This window comes from Apteryx rowi, unplaced genomic scaffold, assembly GCF_003343035.1.
Source record: "Apteryx rowi isolate R43461 unplaced genomic scaffold, aptRow1 scaffold_50, whole genome shotgun sequence".
Lineage (NCBI taxonomy): Eukaryota > Metazoa > Chordata > Aves > Apterygiformes > Apterygidae > Apteryx > Apteryx rowi.
This window is the reverse complement of record NW_020450761.1, coordinates 2,240,246-2,268,082: the sequence shown is the minus strand read 5'-3', so window position 1 is coordinate 2,268,082 and position 27,837 is coordinate 2,240,246. Positions and strand designations below refer to the sequence as shown.

General features: G+C 37.0%; 1 protein-coding gene across 9 annotated transcripts in view; it reads right to left on the bottom strand.

Annotated features, from left to right (window-relative positions):
- Positions 1–27,837, bottom strand: part of CTDP1 (CTD phosphatase subunit 1) — a 121,407-nt gene that overhangs the window by 36,680 nt on the left and 56,890 nt on the right. For 8 of the 9 annotated variants that reach the window (XM_026079760.1, XM_026079759.1, XM_026079754.1 and 5 more), the window contains exon 12: positions 1,850–2,034. The exons of the other annotated variant lie outside the window; for it this stretch is intronic. In XM_026079760.1, coding sequence (XP_025935545.1) covers positions 1,850–2,034 — 185 coding nt within the window. The remainder of the gene's footprint in view (positions 1–1,849; positions 2,035–27,837) is intronic. 9 annotated transcript variants of the gene reach the window in all.

The following is a 27,837-nucleotide window of genomic DNA, read 5'->3' as shown; positions in this document are numbered from 1 at the left end:
AATTTAAAACTTTAAACTTAGAACAGAATTAAGATGACAGATGGAAGTTCTTTGCTATCGAGCAGCATTTCCAGGCTAGCATACAGTGGGTCAGCATCTGAACAAGCACTTTGTGAGTATGTTTTGCAGGACTCCATCCAGTGCCAACCTTGGATGCAATTTAACAAACTGACAGGGGAACTATTAAAAGGCAAAAAGACCAAAAATACAAAAGCTACTTCAGCACCCTCTCAAAACTTTATTCTAGCAGCARCTCTACTACATATACATGACCTTATATGGCTTCTGAGTGCAGAAGCATTGCCAGTTTACTTGTAAACTCTGCTATAYAAAACAAAAGTTAATTAAAAATGCACTTGCTCTCTCATCATTGTAAATTGCATGTGGGGAATAGCATTTGGCAATAACTATTAACAATATCCCTTGATATGATTTTTTTTTGATGTTTGTTTTTCAGAATTTCTTGTCCTTTCTACACAACATCAATATATCACAGAACTAAGATAAGTTAGCAGTGACATGCCACATGTCTTGCTACTTAGAGTGGAATTCTAAAATATTCATCACTAGCTTCCCTCCTAAATGAGGTTTCAAAGACAAAAGGTAATTTTTCCTCCGAGTATTTGGGACAGATTGAATTACCATACCTATCAGACTGACATTTTTCTAATATGCTCAATGATTAAAAACACCAATGACAAAGTAAAACACCTGTGCAAGCTTCCCAAGCAGCTCTTTCTCCAAAAAGCCTTTGACACACAGCAACCCTGCTATCCCAATTGAAATTTCCTCATGAATATCAATGTATCAAATTGCATGGTGGCTTTCTCAATTTCTCTTATGCTTTCTTTGTGCACTATAACAGTGCTGGCAAATTCATGTTTGGCTCTTATTGTGCAGAAGCCTATAGCTTTCTCTTATCAGACTGTGATGCTTGCTTCAATCTGAAGGCAGATGTCTCCAATTTATCATGTGAGTAGCTCTCAAAAGTTAAAATAATGTTGGTAAGTCACTTAAGTGCTATTACTTACATTCTCCTCCATTAAGGGAAAATTATTAGTTTGTAATAGCATATTTAACCTATTGAGCTTAAATTCTTACAACCGAAAACTGAATCCAGTTAAGAGAACAGAAAGAAAATAAAATGTACACCTGAGCCACGTTTGCAATTTTAGCATTTGGTGGTGATGATTTCAGCAATTCTAATTTAATACTACTATGGTCTCCATCTTGTATTGTCCTCTATATATCTTTAGGCTTAAAAACTGTTAAGGGGCTTCAGATTGACAACTATTCCTTAACACATTTAAAATTTGCATTTATTTTTAATCAAGTTCTAGTTTACTAGAAAATTGGTTGATAGCCATTATTCAGTAATTAATGGGTGGGCATTAGAATAATTTTTCCAGAAGAGACTGGTAAGTTTATACTTATTTCTAAGAGACTAAAGCATAGAACTGCCTAAACATTTATGAATTTCCCACAAAGAAACTTCTCGAACATTCAGGATTAAAAAACCCAGCTCCTCCAAACCATGTTTTATCTCAGTTATGATAACACTGCAGAGGGCACGGTCCTGAATCTGATTCAGAATTAAGACTACTTTAAAAGAAGCACTATTCAGTGGTCTATTCCATTCTTTCAAAGAGCACGTGAGATCCTAGCTCAGATATTTATTATGACCATTTCTTCAAATCAATCCCAAAACATTTTTGCAGAGGTAAACATGACATAGTTTCAAATAGTTACAAAAAGGCTTCCTACATACTGCAGTAACAACTACATAAAGATATGCAGGAACACAATGAAACATTATTAACACTTCTTTTTACATTTAAAAAACTCATACCTGGGTACACTGCCTGTTAAGCTTCTTTCACTTGATGATGATGATGATGACGATGAGCCAGGTCTCTGATCTGTTTTCATTCCTAGAGTCTCTGTTGTACTAATTTGAGGTTTTTCACTTGCCTCTTTTGGCTTTTTTTTTTCACTATCACTTTCATCACTGCCTTCTCCTAAGATGTCATCAACCTGCCAAATATTGAAGAGTCAGTAAGTCCTCTAACAGGCTATTATATATCAATCTTCCATAGTTATCAGATTGCTCTTAAATAACCATTAAAAAAAAATACTTCATCTTCCCTTGACCTTTTCAGTGAAAATTTAAAGTAAAATAAAATAATATTAAATAAATTAAAAATTAAATTAAAAATTCAAAATTAAATGTCTTCAAAGTGTTTTCCATAACAGTTCCAGAAACATTCTATTCAAACTAAACATGCTTAGTCTATGCTCAACTTAAGATATACACACACTCACATACATGATAGAATTGCATTTGAAGGTGTTTTGTATTTACTTATAGCAATAGTAAAGCTGTACAAGAAACAAGAAAATACATTATGGAATAATTGCTGTCTCTTTAGAAATCAAAAGAACAGATGTTTTACATCATCTCAATGTATACAACCATTTGTGCATGGCATACTGAAGTCTCTAGCTAGTAAGTATTCTTACATTTCCAGGTATTCCTGGATAAAGGCATAAATTTCAAGAAGAGTATTCCTAAATAATAGAGTACGAAAGAAACTGAACATAAAGAAAACACTACTCTAACCAGATTCTGTCTACTTATGTACTAATTAATAAGGCAAATCTATCAAAACATTTACACAGTTCATTAAATAATTGTCTGGCCTTTGCTTCTGAGAAGTTGCTACAGGATTTCTTATTCTTCTAAAAACATGCTAATTTGCTCTACCAGGACTGCAGCTGCTGAAACTACCATTAAAAGCAAATCATACTTATGAGCTACACCACTCAGCTTCAAAAGGTTATATTCTCTTTTAGTCAGTATTTGACCTTCAGAAAGAAATGAAAACATGAGAAAATATAGCTGATGATACCATAGTCTTTATTTTTGTGACTGGCAGAGGACATGGAAAGAAAGCTAAGTGTGACTATTTCTCTACTGATACTTAAAGATTTCTCCTAAAAGCAGCAAATCTCAGCAACAACAAGGGCAGGCAGGAAAGTCACAGCTGCTCAGCCTTCCCATTTCTCAATACTCCTAGCATTCTTTTCCTAGATCTACCAGGCTCATACTATCATGACTGACAACTTGATGCACAGCCACCATGAGTAAAATATCTTCAAAAAAAGATGGGTTCTTCAAAAGATTCCAGTATCCTCCCCTTGTCCACGTGGTCAAGGCTATGACAAGTTCAAAAGAAAGGAGGATTATTTCCAATTCCTGACAGAGTCACCATTCTCACCAAAACTCAGTTCTTGCTGCCAGGATCAGACTTTCATAGTCACAGTGTGCATCCTAGACAAATGACAAAACTCCAAAGCTGAGAAATATCTCACTACTCTGTTTCTGCAAATGCCACACCTGCTTCATGAAGAAGAAAAACTCTGTATATGAACAAGGACCAAAAGATTTTACRCTGCCTGCAACTGATAACCCCAAAGGTAAAAGCAAGCCATGAAATAAGAAGGGTCACTTGCAGCTGGGCCTTCGTAAGTAGGTCTCCAATTCATACATTTACCTTGATATGCATGGCAGGAGAGTTAGACTGAGCAGCAGAGAGCAGCCTTAAGTGCAAAAGGACTAAACCTTACCAGTACTCGACTTCAAATATTGTAGAACTGAACGAAACACCTTTCTGAGAAAGGGAACTCAAGGAACAGCTTACGAGCAAGACGAGAGGGGAAATGGAAAACACAAGAGTGTGGTAACAATCAAAGACATTTTCCATTTCTCTTTGGTGTCCTATGGAGATAGGCAAGCCGTATGACCCAAGATGATGAAGACGCTCGGCAGGTGATTTTGCGAAGCACATAAGTGACTCCCTTCAACACTCCTTCTGTTGACTTCAGAAGGATGGAAGATGCAGCATTTGTCTTCAGTCCTCTGCTAAACATACGCATTTTGGGGAATTATTACCCTTCTACAAGCCCTAGTCAGCTACTCCTTCTAGAGTGCTGTAGCAAATCATCTTTCTTCTCTATCTTATGCCACCTTTCACTGAAGCTTCTGCCAATCTGCACTGTTGCAAATGAGAAATGATGCAGAAGGAAATGAAGGAAAAAAAGCAGGAAGKAATTCAAATGATTCTAAAGTAATAAATTTGAGAATTGCCAGCATAAAGGAAAGTGAGGCCATTTTGTTTCAAAATATATTTGTGGAAAATAATTTTTTGAAGATGTGACTGTTTCAGAGTTCTACAACTCAAGCTTTAAAAACTGTATTTGAAAATACACGTTATCCTACCCTTGGATGGAATGACTTCTGTACAAAATGAAATATAACTTGCTAGCTTCTTAGACCTACAATTTAAGCTGGCTTTCCATTGACCCTTGTTGTGGTCTCCTTGTCTTGGACCCTTTTAATTACATGAAATGTTGCTGTCTAATATCCAGCTTTTTCATTGTAAAAGAAACCATAACTAAAAAGGAACCATGTATCAGTTTAGGGCATCTAAACACAGATGACAAACAGTTTCAGGTAGAAACTGTAGTATATAAAAATCACTATGTCAAGTTAAAGCACAGCTCATCTAGTCCAGAATGCTTTTCCCACAACCAGTTGTCATCATACATGTAGAAAATAAGAATTGTGAAAAGCCTTCCAGGGTCAAAGAGACTGAAAGGATAGGTAGAAATAAGCGAATAGCAAATTGGGTAAAAGTGCATAAAGTATGCAGGATAGATTTTTCCATGTGTACAGGAAACACAGAAAATTTGAAGTGTTTAAATACTACAGTTTCTGGTATGGGATAGTAGGAACACAGTATCTGCATGTCTTTTAATTTATTAAAAGATACTCATTGTAGCTAACATGCCTAGCACTTGGCAGTCAAATGGCAGCAGAGAACTACAGCAACTCTTTTACAGCAAGCTTTATGTTTAAAATTATATTCTCTCATTACAAAAGATGTTAAGGTTTTCAAAGGACAGAGTTAAGGTGACAGATATTCATATTTCTCTCACAAACTGAACTTTTATGGTCTTTTCAAATCTACTTTGTGTGAGCAGTTTTGACAGGCTAGCAGTCTAGTTATTGCCATGTCTTTTTTCTTTCATTCTGTACAAAGATTACTTTGGTCTCTTGAAGTCTGGAAAGTCATTTAGGATTAGACTGACTAAATTAGCTCTACACTTACATGCCCCATTCCTGTGGAAGGCCATTTAAAAAGCACATATAAACCAAGTATTCGTGCATAAATATGGCAAAATTGGAAAATGATCGCATGTGAAAATCATCTTAGTTAATACAGATGGTCCTTAGAAACAACTTTCCAAACCACTTTAATTAGAATAGTGCTCAAAATACAGATATTTAAGCAACATCTATATACATAGAGACATGTGTTGCTACCTTTAAATCACATCTTAAAGAACAGAGGAAACTCAGTCTGTTTCAGACCAAGACCGATGARCCAACTATAACTTCTGCTTATAAAATTAGGTTTTAAGTCATTAATACAAATGGAACATTTGTAATAAAACATTTTAGAAGAGAATGCCAGCTAATACCACACCTTATCGATAAGATACAGCCCAGGCATATTTATCGCTTAAACACTGCCACAGTAGCTATCTTTAAAATACTTTCTGATTTTCATAACACAGAAAGAATGATTCACATAAAAAAAAAAAAAAAAAAAGATTCATCCCTTCAAGAAGACAAAGCATTCCATTTAGCAACAGAATGAAAAGTCTGACAAATCTTTTAAATACCTGACTATAGCCCCCCTTCCCGCTCCAAACCTTCAGCAGTCAAAACTGTTTTATTTCTCATTTAGGAGAAACATAACATATTCACGTACACAGAAAATATAAAACCAAACAGCAATGAAATTTTGGCCTCATATTCCTTAATTATAAGTTGCAAAGTACCTAAAGCTTGGGGGGGGGGGGGCTGAAACATTATGAAGCAATATCAAACCAAGTCAGCTGGAAAACATTTCTCAAATTTTGAGAAAATACCCACCTTTTTACAGGCAATGTTTTGGGACACTGTTACAGATTTGACATAGACACCTACCATGATGCTTTGCCTCTTTTAGAAGAAACRTATATACATGTAAACTACATGTTTAAAAAACAGTGAAGCTGTGAATAACATTTTAATCCTTGTTTTTAAACTAGCAAGTATTTAACAATTCAAATTTCAATAGGACTGAGAAAATGACTAGTTTAAAGAGCAACACATTCAACAACCTATATGACCTTCTCTCCTAAAAATGATATCATACTCTGAATCAATTCTTTACTGGAATTACAGAAAACTCTACAAATAGGTCTGATGGACAGCAAAACATCTTGCATCCCAGTTTTGTATGGAAAATACATGCATTTTTCCCCCCCGTTTTTCTCAAAAGCCTGTTTATATTTTTCTCCAACTGATTGCTTCACTTAAGGGAAAAATAAAGGAAAAAAAATATTTTCAGAGAGGACTTTAGGCATGTTTCTAGTGCCCCAGGAATTACTATTCACTGTTAGCAATGGGAACAAAATTGAACTAGCATTGATAGTAAGCACAGGCAGGAATAAACTACATTTCAGCTTAAYGCCTGTGTCTCCTTAGCAAGTATTTGAGATTGCATTGAATACATCATGTCTTAGGAAGATCTTGCAACCTAACCATGCTAAGAGTTCAACTACACTTGTTAGCAGTTTTTACTTTTTGCAGCTGTGAACAAAAGTTCATCTGAAAAAAGTTTACCTCATCCTTTGAGATAAGGAATCTCAAACAGTACAATTCCTTGAAATGTAATAGGCTGGGGGTGTGGAAAAAAGATGAACCATGAAATGGACACCACATCTTTTCTAAATATGCTTAGATACATTGCCAATATCCTGAAAWCCCAGTTTGCTCAAAGCTGTTCCTGAGAACCAAATGGTTCAAAGTTTAGGGCTGTTCTGGCTTGACATTTTCTCCTTTACCAAAAGGTATTTTGGGAGTGATGTCTCCCCCATATTTGAATGACTTGTATGAAATTTGTTGATTTTTTTAATATTAAAAAATATAAAAAGCTAGTGTTTTGGACTTGCACATTACTTCTAAACTACAGGACACAGACTGCCCAAGGCTGCAAATATAATGCATATATTTCTAAAATTATCAAGTAAGACTGCAGGAAAAGAACATGAGAGAAAGACAGTGCTTTTTAACTATGTCCTCAATTACTTGTAAAATATCACAAGCCACATCTGCAATAGAAAGCTGCCACTGCAGCACGTGCACCTTCCAAATGCTGCTGACATCCCAATTTTGTCAGAATGAGCACTTTGCTATTTTGCCATTTATTTGCTAGGGCAGTAGAGCTTCACAGTGCATTAGCAGTAGTGGCAGGAGATGCACTTCCGCGTAAGTCATTGTTTCTTTTGTGGAACTGTTTRGCACGTTCCTCTGGGGAACTTAGGAAGTCTCCCTAGAGGACACACAGCTTGCTTTTATAAGCTCCCACAATTCTCTCTTTGATCCCGTAACATTTTTTTCCAACATTTCCTTCTGCTTTGTCCCAGAATTTACTCTTTATCAATAGTTTCCAATTTCTCTGTCACCACATGGCAGAAACACTGACTGAACCTATCAGCAATTTTCACACACATTTTACAGGAAACGTAAAAGAAATCAGCAGACTTTTTCCCGAAACTTCCACACAGCAGTAAAAATGAGAAACTTAAGAAAGACTGGAGGAGAATGGTGATAATGAAAATTGCCATGTAAAACAGCACTTCTGGGCCTGTGAAATTATCAGTAAACGATGGTATCAGGTCACAAATCAAATCAGAGAGAACTGATAGTGGCTCCATCTTTCTGGAGTTCTGCGCTGAACTAGTTTTAGCTTTCTGGTAGAGAGATACAAAAACGCAGCTGCTCTGACAGTAGCAAAATAAATGGGGAAAATACTGCAAAAAGTTTACTAACTCCAGATTATTAACCAGTTAGCAGGAATTAATTTCATATCAATAACTCTAAGGAAGGGGCAGTTATCTTCCTCCCATCGCCCACTTACATGAGACCACTAAACACCACAACACCGCAACACTGGAAGACACAACGCAAGCCCAAGGGCATGCTCAGTTTGGAAGCAATGCTTCTGAATATGCAAACACACCATAAGTTATCCCATAGCAATGTGGGTCACTGGGGATATTTCACCGACAATAAAGGTAAAGATGAGAACCCCTTTTAAAAAGCTCTGTTCTTCAGAAGGCTCAAACAAGGTGATTTCCTGCCCAGTTGCCCACACTGACACAGCATATATTTGTCTGACAAATTCTTACTGTAAGACACTCAAATGATTGTCCTTTGCTTTCTCAAGCTCCTAAAATCATACACTAGACATTTGGGTAGAGTAAGGAAAGGTTTTTCYAGAGTGGGACAGAATGCATTATGTATGTGCATCTGACAGATTGAAAGTTTAAACCCAGGAGCAGAAATAAAAAAGCACTCTTGCAAGAACAAGAGTGATAAGCTGTGATAGGATTGATAAAGCACCTGCATAAGCTTCATGAGGCAGAAGAGAGTCAACATGGGTTCAGTTAGCTTTTGCTGATATTCATCTTCAATTTCAAACCCTTTTGATAAAATCTTTTATTATGTTGATTAGTTTTACACTGAACAGCATAAAACAAGTTTTACCCATACGTAAAGCTTAAAAAACAGATCAGGTTTTGGTCAAAAATCTTTATATGTTAGAATAGATTTTCTACTATGGTTACTATTTGAATGTTGAGCTGGTTTCTTTCGAATACAACATTAATCTAATTTTTATATATATTTTAAAAAGCAACTGATTTGTGTTACATTGTATCCTTGATAAAAGAGGCTGAGTTCAGCAATATGTCCATAATTTTTTTTTAATTTCTAGTGAAGCCAAGTAGCAGGAAAGCAAAGTGATATCGGCACAGGCGTAAAGAAAATAAAGCTGTACTTAAAGGCAGAGTTCTACTGAAATTCCAAAACCAAACAGAACTCTCAGAAGGAGCAAAAAATATTTAAAATCAACTATGTTTATCATTAAAGACGACTGCAGTTATTCTCCCTGTGAAAAAAGTAGAATCCTTGGGATTTTATGGTAAGTGTTCAGAACTATCAATTAGGTTCAAAATAAGGGGACTAAAGTGAGGTAGAACTGTTTGTCTCTTCCCCCCCAGTGTACAGATACTCCTGGAAGAGCCAAACCAAGTACATATCTAAGCACTATTCTCACATATTGTTTTCTGAGACAGGAGAAAAAAATATTTTTGTAGGCTACGCATTTAACTATGTAAGTTGCAATTAGTTAGTAGAGAAGTCATTGCAGGCTTTAAATCTTCTACGGATTCCTTCCATCCCCAGTGACCTCCCTAGCCACAATAAAGATGTACAAAACCCGCAACTCTGAGATGACGACATACGCATGCACACGCAACTCACTGCACATAAAATTTTGAGGAAAAAACTACCACCACAGGAGGAGCTCTACAAACAGGTCAGACATTAGAGTGCAATAGAAAAACATACAAGATTGTGCACTTAAAAAAACAAAACAAAAAAAACCCAAGACAGCTTATTTTTTACCACAGTAGACCAGGTATAGAGTTAACACAATTATTCACAAAAAATTCAAGCTAATTCACAGCAAAAAATATACCAGTTGCCAAAGAACTAACTAGAACCATATCTAAAGTTTAAATAGCAAATCACAATTTTTAAAGGAAAATAAAATGGAAAGCAGGAAAAATAAGGACAAGTCTACCAGAAAGTGAGGAAGATAGGTTATCTTCCTCAAYATCCAGTTCTCTTACTTATCTATAGATAAAATTTCTCTTTCAATAACTATGAGAGATGACTGTGTTTAAAATAATTAAAATAGGCTTCATTACAAGTTGCACAACATAAAATCAGCACATTCTCAAAAAAGGACTGGATATATCTTAGAACGTTAATACAAAAATAAAAAATGTTTAAAGCCAACCACAGCTCTAGCCTATATATACTAATAAAAGATGACTCTTATGGTTTGTTTGGGAGCTTAATTTTAACTACTTAAAGCTAGCAATATCTTCAAATGTCTGAATGACCTCACTGCAAATATAAAATACGTCAATGACAAATATTAGGTTTATTAAAACTCATTTGGTTATATTCTATTGAGCACTGGCTCACAAACACATCTCCTTGCCTAAAATAATCAAGTCAAGGGGCCTGGGGGGGGGAGGAAGAGAGAAAAAAATCCAACAAGGACAGGCTATGGGTGCTAGAGTTATGCTTAGTCTTCTAGATAGCTCTCAGCCTTTTGAGTTTTCTAGCAGAAATTGCATGCTGAAAGTATCAGTTCTACAAAATACTGACGCCTGGAGTCTCCCAAAACTAGAATGGACAAATTGTGCACCTGAATTCTCAAAAATGAACACACAGGGTCAGTACATAAAGGTGGTGGTGGGGGGGTGGGGGATGAGGGGAGTACTCCATCAGAAATTCTTTCACTTTCAAAGTGAAAAGTGCACAGTGGCCCAAACAGGTTAAAGTACTGAACCAGGGCCAAAATCAAGTCAATGCAAAGAAAAAATTTTTTTATACTTTTTGTCAAAAGTATCAGAGTGTTGGTGTTTTGGCTTTTAAAGTGAGATTATAAAATAAAAATGGAACTGTATTGCATTTATACCCTTTCTTCAGAGTTAATACCATTTACTGTATTTAATTATTCTCATTCTTTGCTTTTATATTTATACGTAAACACAGATCCATTTTTTTTGGTTTCTTTCCATAATCCAGCAGGTCACTTTCATAGGTTGAAATTCAGATTCCATCTTTCAGCAAAAATAAAATCAGCTTCTTCATTAATAATTAAAAAATCCTTAAATCTTTACACTGTGCTTCTGGAATACTATGCTATTAACAAAGCAACAAAAACCCCATCAATTCTGCTGCAAAGGAACCAAGTAGTAAGTCCCAGAATAAAAGGGATATTCACTTGTATTCATTTAGTTATAAAAATGGTATTTAAAATACATCTCGCTTTTGTCTATATCCTATAATGTGTTTTTGAGCGGGAGGTGTTGCCTTTTTCTTCTATAAAGGAGTATTATCCATTGATACATTTTTTAGTTTAAGCACTGAACARATTTCTGAGTTACCTAAGTCACGCCCTTACAATGAGAAAAAAGTAAATCTAAAACATATGTTTCCTGTCGATTCGGGTTCTGAACTTCATTCATTTAAACAATGTTACTGAATTGCATACAGAAAAATTGGTAGGCTCTGGTACAGAGCTACCAGTTCTAGGACAAAAAGCAATTATGTGAAGAAAAAAAGCTTTGAGCCCTGGCTCTACATTGAGAACAGCTGCTATGCTCAAAATTGAAAAGCAGCAATTTGAAAATATTATGTAAAGTTACTTACAGGAGCTCCCATTGGCAATCGCTAGGGACTGGGCTTGGACCATGTTATGGAATCGACATTGGCAACAGCAGTCCCAATAGTTACAGTTTACAATACTGCTGCTGCACAGCATTGGCTATAAAGCCTGCACTCATTTCAATTGCAACCCTAGGCAATATAGTAAGTTCCTATAAGACAGATAACAGAAAAAAACAACCAAAAAACCAGGTAGCTCATATTAATTTGCCCACCTACCTTTTGCAGATGAAAAGGTAAGGTAACTGTGACCAAAGCTGTACAATTCACTGTGTTTGTTTTTACCACTGCATTTAATACTTAAATTACTAATGAAATAAAATGTCACTTAGAGGTTACACACTGATAATGTCATTAAAAGGCTGCACTCAAAGCTAGTAACAATTCCATATTCTTGCTTATAACAGAGTAAGATTCTTAATCAGAAAAAACTCATTTTAAAGTTCTGAATATCCTTGAATTTCCAGACTTGCAGGCTACATCTAGATTTGAATAGAAACTTTTGCAAAATTTTTCATAACTTTAGGACAAATACTTCAAATTGCTAAAAGAATCATTAGCTGAAGTCTTTCCTTGGCAATCAGGGTGCCTAGAGTGCTGACTCCAGGATTCTAGGCAGTCCCTATAAAACACTAACAATATTAGTATAATGAAACTGCTTTCTTCATTTAAAGCAGAAACACTATGACTTTTGGAAAGAGAAAAAAAGCCCATTCCTAACTATCAATTTCTGCAATACAAAATGAATTCTCATTGACTAAAAGTTACTAATTGTAAAATTCACAATGACTTTTTAATTCAAAGTTACCGAAGAGAAAATGTCTCAAGGGAAATAATACAACAGCTTCTCCAAAGCCTTTCTGAGACAGTAACATGACCGCAGCCTGGGAGCTGCAGCCTTTATCTGATTATGAAGCCCATGGCTTTAATCTTACTCTCCTTTATTCTGTTTTCAAAAGAAAGCCTCTGGCAAAAGAACATTAAATAGCAATAATCCCGTAAATCTATACTATGATTTTTTTTTTTTTTTAAAGGGTGAAGTCTTAGAAGAAAATCAAAATGACTACAATGCACTTGGCCAGAATAGTTGTTCTTGTTGGGGATCACTGCAAAAGAGACAATATTTCAGCTCTGCCCTAACTGCACATGATCTTATGACCATAAGGGAGAGGAAGGATAGTCTGAGGCTACCGAAGGCAGCAAGGGTAGAGCTTTCCATTTCTTTCATTGCAGCATTTCTAAGATGATGATTCTGTAACATCTGTAGAATCTGTAGATTGCTGAGAATAAACATGCTGAAAATTCCAGAAAGTCTCCAACAGCATGAATCAAAGGCTAATGAATAACGGAATGATCTACAGCTACACTTAAAAAAAAACATGTGCTTCCTCTGTTACTTACCATTACTTATTATGAAAACTTCTGGCTTGGCGGTAAAAACTAAAACAACAAACAACAACCCCTCCACCCTCCGAGCATTAGGATAAAGCGTTCAGTCCTCAAATCCTTTGAGGAGGACCAGCCCCGCATGAGGACATGCTAGAAACGCTGCCTCCTTAGCAGCAGATGGTCTTTCAGTTTAGCAAAATTGCTCCGCTCTCCTGTACTGTATGGCTTAGTTTTGTAATGCCACTTTTGTCATTTGGCTGTTATTACTTTATCCAATTATTAACAGTTAAATATTATTACAAAAAAAATGCACGTCTGGTAAGACAGAGTCAAATATAATCCCTTCCTCCTCTCCAAGCTCAGTTAAAATAGCATTTGCTAAAAAAGATTAATTGAAACCTCAGTGACTAGATTACTTTGATGTACAGTGCAATGTTTCCATTACTAGCTGCAAGACCTTAAATAGAAAAAATATTTTCAGCCCACTTTAGACCTAGATTTCTACACATCTCAGTGCCCGTTCCTAATAATTCTGAGTCCATTAGCTCACTTTAACCAAACTTAAAGATATTAATTTCTTCCAAGTATCATAGATACAAGCACCTGAGTAGGGAAAAGACTAAAATTAGAGTTCAGGCTGCAGCATGAGGCCAATTCTTACTGGACAGCAGAGAATCCACTCAGTTTGACATYAGGAAAAATCTTTCCAACTATGGCAGCTAATCTGGTAGTTTTAAAAGTTTTTCTTTATATGTATTTTTTCCTCTTTATGAAAGCTTAATTTTGCGTTTGCCTCAATGAACTGAATAGCTTTTAATGTATATTCTCACCAACTGAATGTTTGGAAACAGTTATCTGAGATTCAAAACATTATCCATGTCTTCAGGAAAAAAAAAAAAAAAAAGCTGATGAGTTTATTAACAAGTTTTCTTTGAGATGTGATAGTATGACTTGTGTCATACACATAGAAAGTCTCTCAAAGCACTGGGAGACCAGGGCTGAATTTAAGTCATTTTGAAACAAATCATTGTCTCCTAGGAAGATGTCACTGGAAGGATAAATTGTCAGAAGTAGATTAAGCAGTCCCTCAGTACACGAAATTTCAGAGATCATCTATGATATAACTCAGTTCCATTTCTTCTGAGTAACCTTTGAAGAACTCGTCTCTCAAATTCTGCTGCAGCAGCATTTCAGTGCTTAAGGAACATGTTTTCTTTCTTYGGCATTTTTCTCTTTTCAAAATCCTGACTTGATTTTAGAACCAAGTAATGCATTTATTCATGTGCTTCAATACTCCTTTATCTTGAATGCTTCAATTCCATATTTTACCATGCTCTATCACCAGTTCAGCTGAACAGGTTGTGAATCAGAAAAATCAGAAACATTACGAAAACTAGTATCATAAAATACGTCTGTGCATGTGTGCATGTCTGTTTTTCCTTCTACTTATATCATTTCCATACACTGAAAATCTTTGTACTATCCCATTTTTGACAAATGCTTGCTTAAGGTCAGAATACCAAGTCTGGCAGTGCTATTATATATACTCCGATAGATTAAAAAAAATTGCTGTAAACTCCTTAAGGAATGCTATCAAATCTTTTTTTAAAAGAGAAAGCTTTTATGAGATTTCTTTCATGTGTAATTAATTTAGAGACAAAAATCAGCTCTCTTGTCTTGGATCACTAAATGTAAATTAAAGGCATACTGCTGAAATGGTGAAGGGAAAACCGGTCAGAGAAAAGACTTTACATTTATATACACCCAATCACAAATTGCATATTATTCAATATTGGCTTCCCAACTGAAAATCATAGGATTTGACTATTAAATGTGCTCAGTACTTGGCAAGTTTGAAGGAAGGGGAAGCCATTTGAGTGTTCAGCATCTCTATTCTGTTAATAGCAGACTATGAATCTTGCTTTTTCTATTTCATTTACCCCACCCATTTAAAAAAGCCAAAACAAACCAAAAAACAAACCAAAAAAACCCTTACAGGGCATCTGAGAGTTTATTAGTTTGAAAGCACTTAGAATCACAGAACAATTTAGGTTGTAAGGGACCTCTGAAGGTCACCTGGTCCAACTCTCTGCTTGAAGCAGATCCCATTAGATCAGGTTGCTCAGAGCCCGGGCCAGGTGAGTTCTGAGCATCTCCAAGTATAGAGATCCACAGCCACTCTGGGCAATCTGTTCCAAAGTTTGATCAGCCTTGTGGTGAAGAAGTTTTTCCCTATATATAGTTAAATAATCCATGTAGCAATTTGTGTCCATTGTCTCCTGTCCCATCACTGCACCTTTGAGAAAAGCCTGGCTCTGTCTTCTCTATACCCTCCTATTACATGGTTATAGGTCACAATAAGAACTGAACTCTCATCACAACCATTAGAGAAGAAAAGACCACAAGAATAAGACTGGAAGAGATCTAAAAAAGGTCACCTGATACTTTCTCTCTTTTTCTGTCTAAAGTAAGAGATACTACCCTCCCTGAAAATGTTCTCTGAACTATTCTACAAGTCCAGTAAAGAAGAACTTGCTCTCTGGTGAAGTTGTAAGTTCCAATGCTTAACAATGTTTATCTGTATTTATCCCAAAAGAAAGATAAGTATTTTTTTTCCCGCATATAGTTTAATTTAAAAAAGCCTGGGTACTCCTAAGTTCACATTTCTCTTCTTTCAGGTTAATATGCTACTTATTTTCTGCTCATCAATTGTTCTCTACTGTATAAGTACCAACAAACTTTTTCAATGTATGATCATTACAGTTACAACAATGTTATCCTGCATTCAGAAGTCTCCAGCATTTGCCTTGTGATACAGCAAAGATAGTTTAAAAACCAGACGCATATGGCTGGAAAAGTAAAAGAATCATGCTGAAGTCATACAAGTGATTTTTACATAAGTGGAGTATCTGAACCACCTCATAAAAATTCTAGTGAGAGATGTATTCTTCAACTTTGTCATTTAGAAGTCTCTATTAATAAAATCAAGATTATGTCTAGGCACTCCAGTTACAGGTTTAAGGACAGCATTTAAATGGTATCAAGCGCAAGCACCAAAAAGTTTTTGCCTTGAACAACACCAAATCTCTGTGACAGATGGAACACAAGTGAATGGGAACAGGCAACCATTCATGAAAGCTCTGGGAATAATTTTTTTCATATATATTTCAGTATTTCCARGGAAATTAAGTTAATTGGTTAGCAAGACAAACTACTGTCTACAGAGTCTGTACAGATTTACTGCTCTTCTGCAAAACTGAAATATACTTAATGGGTTTATTTTCAAACACACTAATATATATCTTTCCCCTTACAATAAGATTGCTTTTTCCTCTGTTGACACAGTTGATACTAAAGGATGCAAACTTTTTGTACATTTGACTGTGCTTGAAGGAGAGTTTTCCAAAAACCACTTAAGCCTTCCTCTCTCTGCCCCAATGTCCTCTCATGCACTTTTATTTCTGAAAGTTTCCTTCATGCATCTCTAAGTGTGCATACATTTTTTTCTGAATGCATCCTATGCAAGTGTTCACCCTGGTGCTTTAAAGCATTTTGAAAATACCTAGAAGTCCCACAGAACCTGACAATATGATTCCTAATTCTTAAAAGAAACCTGCCAAGACTGCTCCTGATATTYTTCTGGCATCTGAGAGCTCCAGATATGCATTAAGTGCTGTTCTGACAGAACAGACTTACAAAAGTCACACCACAAGGTTAGAGGAGCTAGCACATGCAGAGTGAGCAGAAACAACTGAATGAGCAACATGCCCTCTGAAAAGAATTACTGAACTTTCTTGCAGCATGTGGGACAGACTCTCCCCTTGCTGTTGTACAGGTTGGGGGCTGAACAGCTGGGCAGGAGCTCTGCTGGGAAGAACCTGGGGGTCTGAGGGGTCTTGAGCAAGCTCAACTGGGGCCGGCAGCGTGCCCTGGCAGCAAGAAAGGCTAATGGCATAGGGGGCTGTAAAAACAGATGTGCAGGCAGTACTTTAAGGGAAGTGATTATTTTGTGGCACTTGTTTGGCTGCACCTGTTATACTGCATCCAGTTTTAGCCCCCCCATACAGGCAAGGCTGACATGCTGAAACAAGTTCAGCTGACAGCCACCAAGATGGGGGCCCAAAGTGCTGCCCTGTGAGGAGAGGCTGAAGGACCAGGGCTTGCTCAGCCCAGAGAAAGGAAGATGTGAGGGAGGGAGGAGAGAGGAACACCCCTAGCAGCAACCTTCCAGTACCTAAGATAACATTTATTGAGAAGACAGAGCCAGGCTCCTTATGGAGGTAAGCACAGCAGGACACAAGACAATGGTCAAAATGAAACAGGGCATTCCAATGTGACAAAGAAAACTTCTTTGCATCATGAGAACAGGTTACCCAGAGAGACGTGGAGTTCCTGTCCACGGAGGTTTTCAAATTCCCACTGGGCAAAGCCCTGAGCAACCTGGTCCGAACTCAGCGTTGACCATGCTTTGAGCAGGAGGATAGACTAGATGACTTCCTGAGATGCCATCTAACCTTAGTTATTCTGCAATTCTATGAACTCTGACTGTGCCAAAATGAAGACAACCATCTTACTAAGGAATCAGTGCATCAGAAAAGGGAAGAGCTTAGAAGAAGATCAGATGTTTTGGCCTTTGCTTTGCAGCATATTCTCAGAAGGACAGAAAATAAGTGCTTTACAAATTAACGACTAGAAACTTGTTTGGAAATATTTATACTATAAATGCCATTTCAGTGTTTGATGCAGAATTTGTGCATTGGAATCAGGTCATCATAGACAAGCTGTAAAACACTGGTGTTCAAGATATTCTTCAAGCAATGACTGAACATCTGAGGTATAAAGCAGGAGACTGCCGCATTTGCTTTCCAACTTACAAATGTATTTTAAGTGTCCTCTAGCTTTTGACAGATGTCTCTCTATGCACGTTCATGTGACTCAGTGCAGCACTCTTTGGTTTGCCCAAAAGCAAAGGGAGACAACTTTCTAAAACAATGTTCTTTAAAAAATGCCCTTACTAATTCTGACAATAAAATTACCAAATTAAATTGGACTCCACAGTTTTTTTGACATATTCAGAATAAACACCTGTTCTCAGTTTAAGATTTTACAGTCCTAATTCCAGCTTTATACTCTTGTACAAATCAGAGTTCTCCTCCTCCATTTTCCTCATCTTTCTCTTTACTGCCATCAAAGGCCATTTTAGTGCCATTTGGAACTGTTTGTTCTTTTGTGAAACAGATTTGAAAGTTAGAGCATTCCACCAAATGTGTTGCCAGGTGCTTGTAATGGTACACATTTTTTAAGGAAGAACAGTAGCTAGGATCTTGGGTGGCTCTAATACAGAGCTTATTTTAAAACTGCAAGGCTTCTTCTATTAGGATAGACAAATCAACCATTAAATTTATAATAATATTTATTAAAATATTTATTCCTGGTCTCTGAAGTACTGATGTACTGATTTTTTTATTTCAATTGACATCCGAGCATGAGGATTGTGACCTGTCCTCTTTATATACGAAAGCATCACAAGCAATTTACAAGACTTTTAGGGGAAAGCAGGGTTGCTGGAGTTTGGCTTTACTTTCACAAATTCAGAACTGCTACTTTGCGTTTTCCTGGAAGGCCATAATAATAGCACTGAAATTATTGGAGGAAAACTGACCACCAAAAGAGAAGAGGATTTTGGTTAGACTATGCAAAGCTTTTTCCCTCCCCTCCACAACATTACCAAGTATCAAGGGGAAAACTTAATGACTACACCCCCAATGACTAGTTGACAGATTTAAATTTAACTACAGTTTTTTTCTGGTCTTTCAAGACGACCTCCAGAAGGAAGCAGGACTGACAGCTTGAGCATCCTGTTGTCAGACTGGACTGTGTGCAACATAAAACTGTATCCCATTGTTTGATGGGCAACATTTTAGTGATAGCAAGAGCTTAATTTTTACCTCCATTTTTTTAAGCTCAATTATGGCTTAGCTACACCAGTTCCCTGTTCCCTTTCACTTCATGCCTACACAAATAACTATGCCATAACAGTACGTGATGCTACATGACAGCATGTAAGACAAAGACAAAGTGGGAACAAACTCTGGTTAAGCATCTCTACTAAATGTGCAGCCACAGCTTGACCTGTGGAAGTCTGCAACAGGGAGCAGGACCAATGACTTGGGAAACCTGGGTAAGAAGTATCACCAAATATTCTTTCATGGCCAACACAGAATTTAATAAACTGACAAACCCAACCATACGCTACGATTTCAGCTTACTGGCATTATCAGATAGTGAAATTTGCCACTGGTAATCATTCACATTTTTCCATACCGGTAAATCTTAAAAAAACACAACCAAAAAATCTGCAATGAAACAAGAAACCTGAGTTGCGTGCTCAAGTTTCAGAACCAAACTTTACTAAGTGTCCCGACTTCAGCTTAGGTGAACCTTCATCTTAAAGGAATGAGCTGGTGAGTATATCCACAGATAATACAGACTTGAGAGAAAGTTCTGTTGTACTCTTTTTGTAGAGATAAGCATTATCTAAATAACCAGAGACTGGAAAACCTAGAGGAATGTCTGTTGATGCTACACAAATACAATACTAATACACAAACTCAGAGAGGAAAGGGAAAGGAGAGAAGGGAAAATTTTTAGCATACAAATACACCTACAATAATCTACAATCAACAGAAATTATCTTTCAGGTGTGCGAACTGAACAAAGACTAACATCAATATAATCTTTTCCTCAGCAACAAAAAGGCCTGGTGAAGACAGTCTAAGATTAGACATGTTTATACTTGTTAAACAAAAAGGTAGGACTGGTGGGAACACATCAGGGATTTTTGCCTGCTGTAATCATGTAGCAGTATAGATCCCATTTTGCAAACATTCATAGCAATAGGTAAAAAATTCATGACAGTTTACAGTAGTACTGCTCACTCTTGTTTTAAAACAGGACAATATCATGATATTCTTTGTTCTCAAAGTCATCCTTACTACTAAAAAAAAAAAAAAAAAAAAGCATATTTTGCTGATGTGTGTTAGGATTACAATTTTGCAAGTTTCTCCTAAACCTGGCTAACTTAGGCATAGTAATCAAAAAAAGCTGCCAGTTATTAACAATGTCATGACCAAAAACCATTGTCTTTATAGAAGAATGGTTACAGCTGTGGCTATTACTACAATAGGTGTGAGAAACCAAATATTCCATACCTTATAAAGAAGATATATACAAATATAAGTGAAAAATTTCTGGTATATATGATATACAGATACACACGCACGAAAACAGTATGTTTTTTTTGTGCCTCAACTGTTCAAAGATTTCTCACAATGAATCCTTGCTACCAGAGGCTTTGGCATCTTTACTACTAACACAGTTCTAGGTTTTACTATCCCAGGGTTAACTGAAGGCATACAGAAGCATTTAGAGACTGAATAGGTGTTCATTACTAGGCAGCACATTTCAGAGAAAAACACACATTTTTCCATGCCAAAGGTTGAATTCCCAGTTGTCTTGTTCAGCACCAGAAAAAGCTGTTTAAAAGTGATATTCTGCTAAAGGAAGTTGAAAATACTGAGATGAGACCTCATACAAGATAGGCAAAAATGAACTTTCATTAATCTGTGAGTGCAGGTTTCTGTATCACAGGTGCAAAGGCAGCTAAACCACTGCTGTGTAGAGCCATCAGGATCCAGCAGGGCTTACTAACTCAACACTGTTCTATAAACACAGCTGCCCTTTGCTCAGTGCTGTTTTACTCACATGCACTATGACCAGGCTAGTAAACCTACCCCGATCCAAACTAGATATAAGCAAGGCCAGCTTGGATCTGCCAGAGCTTATTAGCTTTAGCTTAATCTCAGTTGGTAGCATTGCCAGACATGGGCTGGCTTCATGAAGAGTTGCTCGGTTTTCTATGAACTGCCCTCTCCAGCAAGCCTTATTAACTTGGTCTCACTATCACGCATTTATCTTTGTGCTCAAGCAAATGAAGCCACCGCAGACAACAAGCATGGGGGAACACTATGCAGCGGCACCTGAGCTGGCTGTGCTAGAAACTTAAAGAAGGCAGGGAAGCCAGGTCAGTTTTGAAGAGGTTTTTGCTGAACTGGGCAACATGACTGCAAACGGACTCTGCACAACCAAGCATGAGCTTTTAAGCACAGTAGTGAAGTAGTATGAGCTCAGAAAGGAGGTACTCTGTGTCCGTGCAAAGTGTCCCACATAGATCTATTCGTTCTATGTCTAGTTCTGGCTATTACGTAAAAAGATAGAAAGCACAATGAAAAATAAGGCCCAGATCTGAGAAGTGGACAGTTTCTATAACAAGCTCAACATTAAGGTGATGGACACTTTGCTGGTTTTGATATGATCTCTGTGTTGTGGTATGTCAGCTATATCCATTCTTCAATACCTCTGTGATGAAGCAAGTTTGATGTTAGAGCACTAAAATATCTGAGATAGGCAGCTGTCTGTGCTCATCTCAGAGTGTGATATCATCATATTTGCTAGGAGGAGTGACAGAATGTCATCTACAGATGACTGTGACCCCTGGCAGAGAGCAAGAGAAAGTGCAAGCTCTCACACACGAACTGAAACAATATGGCATAACAACTACATTATCTCAAAATCTAAAATTAATACCACTACTGTAGACATTAAAAAAAAAAAGTTAGCAACATGGCTGAGGTAATTATCCATTTTGTGACTGCATCACAGCAGGGAATTCTCTGCAYCAGTAGGGGGCTCTAGTTCTGCAGCTTTTTATAGTCTATGTCAAAGTTGTATGCAGGGTGCAAATATTGTTGATAATGCTGACACAGTTGTGCGAATACTTGCAGTTGCAAGGTGTTCATACTGAGAGATACATACTGAGCAGCTCCATTCAGTACTCTCGGAGGCTGGCAACTGACAAAGAGTTAAGACTCCACCAAAGCTAAGGAAAGATATTTTATCTCACAAATGTCTTAGAAGCGAGTGGTTTTAACTATGCATAATTTCAATTTAAAAATAAGTCATCTTATAACTGATCAAGAACTGCTGATTAAACACTAATGATGCAAACTGCCACTCAGTGCTGCATTTAGAAATAATCTGGTCTCTATGACACCAAAAGGGACTTGCATTTTTATAATACCCAAATTCTAAACACAAATAATAAATAATCATAGCAGACTAGCATTATACAACTGCTTCTGAAGATTTTCCACACCYCTCAGCATATATTATGCTAAATTCCATAACAATATTCTTTATGAAGAAATACAAATATCACAGCATCCTGATAAAAATGAAAAAAGTCATGAAGAAAGCTCAGTTTTGGACAAAGACTTGAGCAGACTTGTTTAAATACCATTCACATATAGAAGAACAGATGGAATTTCATATGTTAAAACATGGTAGATTTGTGATGAGGTTCAATCCTGCCCTATATACAGCCCCATAGAATTACGTTAGGGATCAACTTGCAAATTGTTTTAACATGGCTCAAACAACTCATTTTAACTGTGTCCAACTAGTGTTGACAGCCTAGCTGCATGTGATTTAGAATACAGAGGTAGGGGCATATGTTAAAATGAGGTTGTTGAATTCTATTTAGAAAAGTTTTGCCCCATTTTCACTGAACAGGCAATTGAAAAAGACTTGCAGCTTCTCTTTTAATAGGCCAAACAGAAGGCTGCATTATCATTACTGCCTAAAAAAGCCACACAAAATGTTATGGAAGAGCCTTCTTCCTACTGAATATGCAACTTTTGCCTTCCCCTCTCCCTCTTGTAAGTACATTCTAGAAGTGGAAGCTTTATAGATATACTTTCCATTTCATAAAGAGTAACATTAGAGTAACATTTGCTATACAAGCAGGCATACTTTAAAAGCTAACAGAAGTAAAGTTTTTTATATTTGGAAAAAAACGCAAACACAGAGCTTAAATTTAATCTTATTTTCATAATAATTTTTTACTCAATGTTTAGCAAAAATCTTAGAATGATAGCAATGTGTAAAAACAAACTACTTTTCCCAGCACCTTATGAGAAAAATCCTCTAAAACCCCAAGATTCATTTCAAAGGAACAATTTTGAGAACAGCTTTGGAAGAATGGCATTAATATTAATACATATTAATACAGTCTGCCAACTGAATGTATCAAAAGGTTTCAATCTGTTTCTCATATTCCCCCACAGCATATACATTCATAAAAATAACTTAAAAATGAAAACAAGATGTTTAAGTACACCAGAAACTGTGCCTAAATAGTCTTTTCTAAGCAAGCTGTGTAGAAAAACAGAACCATTCCAACATTGATTACATACTTGAGATAATATCAAAGTAGATACTAATCCTATTTCCTATTTCAGTAATTAGTTATTGCAGGCATCTCCATGCAAAACATGATATGACCTCAAGGTACTTTCTACAAACTCTTTAAAAAGTTGCCATGTTTGGGGCAAGTTTGGACCATGATGTCCTCTTAATAGTTATTGAACATAAAAATTAGCAGATCAGCTTCATGCAATTAGTGAGTAAACTGATGCAAACAAACGTCATCCTGAAAAAAGGCAAATAAGTGTTTTACATGTTGATAATCAACTCAAACTTCATTAGCCTTATCTACACTTTTTTTTTTTTTTTAAGTGTTCTTTTAGTTAGCTGAATAACATTGAGTCTCAACACTTCTGATCAGGACGATATAGCTACAAATTAAAAATGATCCATATTGATTTGTACATATCACATCTTCTGTAATTATAATGAATAAAAGTGTGTTCATACATTTTAGGATTGTTTCCATTTTTCAGTGGAAAATGAATTCATTAAAGCAAAACATAAAAATGCAAAAACAAATCACTGATATCCAGCTTCCTTTAAGTGCCCATCCTTCCTTCTTTCCCCTCTCCAATCCTCTGTATTGATCTCCTTCCATTCTACGCTACTGATTATTATTTCTGAACTACTAAAAAAAATACTGATCAACTTTACTCAGGTTTCTCTACTAATCAAAGATATGGATGAAGTAGTTGCTTTAACATTATAATATTTTGAATATTTAACTACTTTTATGTTACTTAGCCCTACTAGAAAAGGGGAAATATCAAAGTCTAAGCAGGAAAAAACAGTAAAAACACTTTCCTTATTCTACAACAGCTTTAGGCTATGTTCATTACAAAATAAAGTAACTTTTGTTAATGCATCTGCCAGTCATCACCCTACAGCAAGTGCTCCATGAACATAAACAGCAGCAGAACTCTGATTCCTGGCATCACAGCTTCCCCAATTCTCTACAGATACTACAGATAACTAATTTCAGAGTGAAGAAAAGCAAGTGACACATTTAGTCTTGTTGTGTTAAACTACTCAGCACTTCAAATAAAAAATGAAAAGCTGGTTGGAATGGAAGACCCGCTCTCATTTCTCCAACTTTTACATTACCACCTTCCTTAAAGGAGAAGYCGATCACAGCCCACAGCTGGAATGGCCTTGAGAGCCAGCATATGAAGGTTGATGAGAGGGCAGTAAACAAGGAAACACAGGAAGCACTGGGAAATATCTAGTTCCACAATGGTCTAGGCCAGCCAATCTTAGGATGTTTTGCTCTGTTTATGCCACAAAGTGTTTTGGCAAACTGCTTTCACACATGCTGTTACTCTCTTGTAAGTTTTTGATGAAGAGTAGTGTATTTATTTTGATACTTTGCCATATATATGATTTCAACCTATTTACCTCTCTTTCTTTTCTTTTCTTTTTTTTTTTTTTTAAGTCTTAGTTCTACTGGAATTGGTCTAATAACTTTAAAGCATACCTCCTAAATCCAAAGGGTCAATGTCTCAGTACAACTGTCACTGACAACTGCAAGTGTACACAAAATCACATACATTTTTTAATTTCAAAAAAGCTACAATTAACAGGAAGGGACTGCTAGCCAAATTTAGTATCTGTACAATTTATAACATGCTATATTTTAAGATGCCACACACAAGGAATTTTATATGAGAAACATAGCTTTGGAAATTCAAGGAAATGTTAATACACAGAGCAGCACCCAAGTGACCCTTGGGCAACTGTTATTTTGCACTAGAGAGCACATCCATTGCACTAAGTTAGTATTTTTAAGCTAGCCAAGAGGCTACCATTTACTGAGACAATAGTTTTCACTAAGCTGAGGGAGGAAAACACTGACCCTTAATTCACAGCATGGTATATTCACTAACTTAGAACACAAAATAGAAATTAAGGGATCCATCTGCACCTACAACGTTCAGACGGATGAAAGCAGAAGGCAGAGTGACAAAATGGCCTTATATAAGCAGAATGTTGAAATATCAATCTTTATATATGGTACATATATCCAAACCTATTTAAAAGGATAAGAACATGCAGAATCTGCTTCAAATCAGTAGAACCATTCTAACGCAAAAGAAGTTACTTTGGCAATTCCCACACTAGAGAAAGCTGTATACTTAAGCCCACTGATGTGCAGAACAGATCTCTGCAAGGTGGTCATTTTTGCAGCTACTAAGTACATATCCAACCAGATGGTGGCAGTCAGTTCAGCTCCACTAACTGTAGTGAGAGATGTGAAAGCTGGAGGTCTGACTGGTATGAGATTCACTTCTTTTATTCCCCTGCCCCAAGTCCCAAACTGAGAAGAATTTAAACCAGCGAAATATTTTACCTTAGATGGCAGAAATGATGACACCTGAGAGATGCCACTGACAAACCCCTTGACAAAAACAGGATACTAAACACAAAAACATAAAGATCATACAACTAGCAGACTGTGTGTGCACAGGTGTTCTAAGACATGAGTAATCCCAGGCCATCTCAGATGAGAAGGCACTGCAGAACATAATGCAAAATGTTTCTGCCGTGAGGGTTTCCTTACTGAGCTTTCCATCAGTGAGGCCCACACTGGGTATCTGCCTAAGATGGCTTCTCTTCTGATCTACAAGTGTTAACAGTGACAGAGATGTAAATGCCTATGGCTGGCTGTCTTCTGCTGTTACTTTCAGCCTACCACGGATGTGGCATCAGCCTATAAGAGTATCATCACAAGATGATCAATGGGTAACCTCTGGGAAAAGCAGAATTGTATGTCATCCTATATGGAGATAATTAACTACAAAGGAAAGGAGCCATGTATGTCTTTACATGATTTGTATGCCTTTACCCTACATCATGCAGCATGTGTTAGCTAATAAATCTTATTTTTGGACATGGATACAGAAGACTTAATCATTTGCACTCTGGCTTCCACTTTCTGGGTTTTGTCAGCAGTCTACAGCAGATCTGCACAACATTCCAGTGGTTGGCTGGTAGGTCAGCAACTTTCACCTGGCCGCAGAGGAACAACAGCTCCTCCACTTAATAACTGCACCTAACATGCACCAGCAACAGTTCTGTACCTCCACAGTAAGTAGCTGGACAAGTGGACTGCTGCAGCAAAGCAGTGTTTGAAAACCTCCTCTTTAAATGTGGTCTTCAATCCTTGCCCTTTGGTGAAACAGCAACATACCACAAAGACTACAGCAAACTAAATACAGACTGTTATGAACAGAATTTTTCTGAAGTTTTTTTTTGCTGATTATATATCAGATCACCACTTATTTAGAAATAGTTTTCTCCAGGTTTTAAATTGTTACACACAAGCTAATTTCACTTGGTGCATTTAATTCTACTTCTCCTTACCATTCTGTAGCAGAGCTGCATACAGTAGCAGTCAGTGGCAGACCACCTGTGTCTAGCTAGTACAGGAAAAGAAAGGGGAAAAAATTTCTCTCAGCTGTGAGGCTGCAGCCTTAGCRGGCTGTACCTTTCTCCGGTAGGGATCCATTCATTGCACACTTACTCCGACTTGGCAATTTCCCTTTGAAGGGCAACCCTAGTATTTTAATCCTTTTGTTCTTGCACTTTAATAAAGTTGAAGCAGTCCCTCATGTCAGAGGGAAAAGAGGCTACCACTGATCTGGTCTCCCAGATCTTTGGCACTGATAAAGATGCAAAGGCTAAGTTACCATAAGCTGCAGCACAACAGCTGGGATACTATTAATTTCCTTTGGCTTATTTGGTATCTATAGCACAACTACAGCTAAAATAATGGGAGAAGATAAAAATGCATGTAAGATCGAATTTTTATATCAAAGGTGCCTACTTGTGGCTGTTCTTCGACATGCAATATGGGAATGGCTATTGCTTTTTCACTAAGAAAAGCCACGAACAGCTATTTAAATATGTTAAGGATGGAAAGAGTTTTAACTTATGAAGAAATCATAATGAAATTGTCTTTATTGGCTTCCATCTTGTACCTTCTAACAAAACTCTCCCACATGTAAAGTACTTGCAAATTCTGCATTGCTTGGACCTATGTGGCCTTTTCAGAGATTTTTGCAAGGAAAAAACAAAAAGACTTCCTGCAGATGTTAAACTCATCACAGCAGTTATTTATTGCTTGTTACGACCACAGAAACAGCACGTATAAAACCCTTACATTTTCTACTTCATTTTATTTGGGGGGGGGGGGGGGGGAAGGAACGGGGACCCAAAAACCAAAACAGTGCCTAAAGCTAAACAGATCCTTTTGACCCAATAAAAAAACATGATCTGAATTTGCCAGGCAATTCAAACAAATGAGCAGAAATAGTGAGGATGCAGTTTTAAATCCAAAGACTGCAGTTCTGCCTCTACTGCACATTCCCAGCTCCTTCTACCCTCTGGTCGCTGCTGACTCAAGTACTCATGCAGCTACAACGACGAGCTATTTCAGAGAGCYGATAATGATGAAAATTGAGTGATCTTTTCCAACCAGACCAACTCCCTGACCTGGCTTACCATGCGAACCCATGTTTACCCACCCTGGCTCAAGGGTAGGAATGCAGCAATTGAGACATGGGTTGGCTTATGCTGTAGCAAAGCCCCACTGAAAGGGATGGACTTTTCACCCTTCTTGGGCCACATATTCCTAGCCCCATGTCTCTTTCAGCAATAGCACTTGCAGTTACGCAGCAAGACATCACTGGTGTTGACTAGAA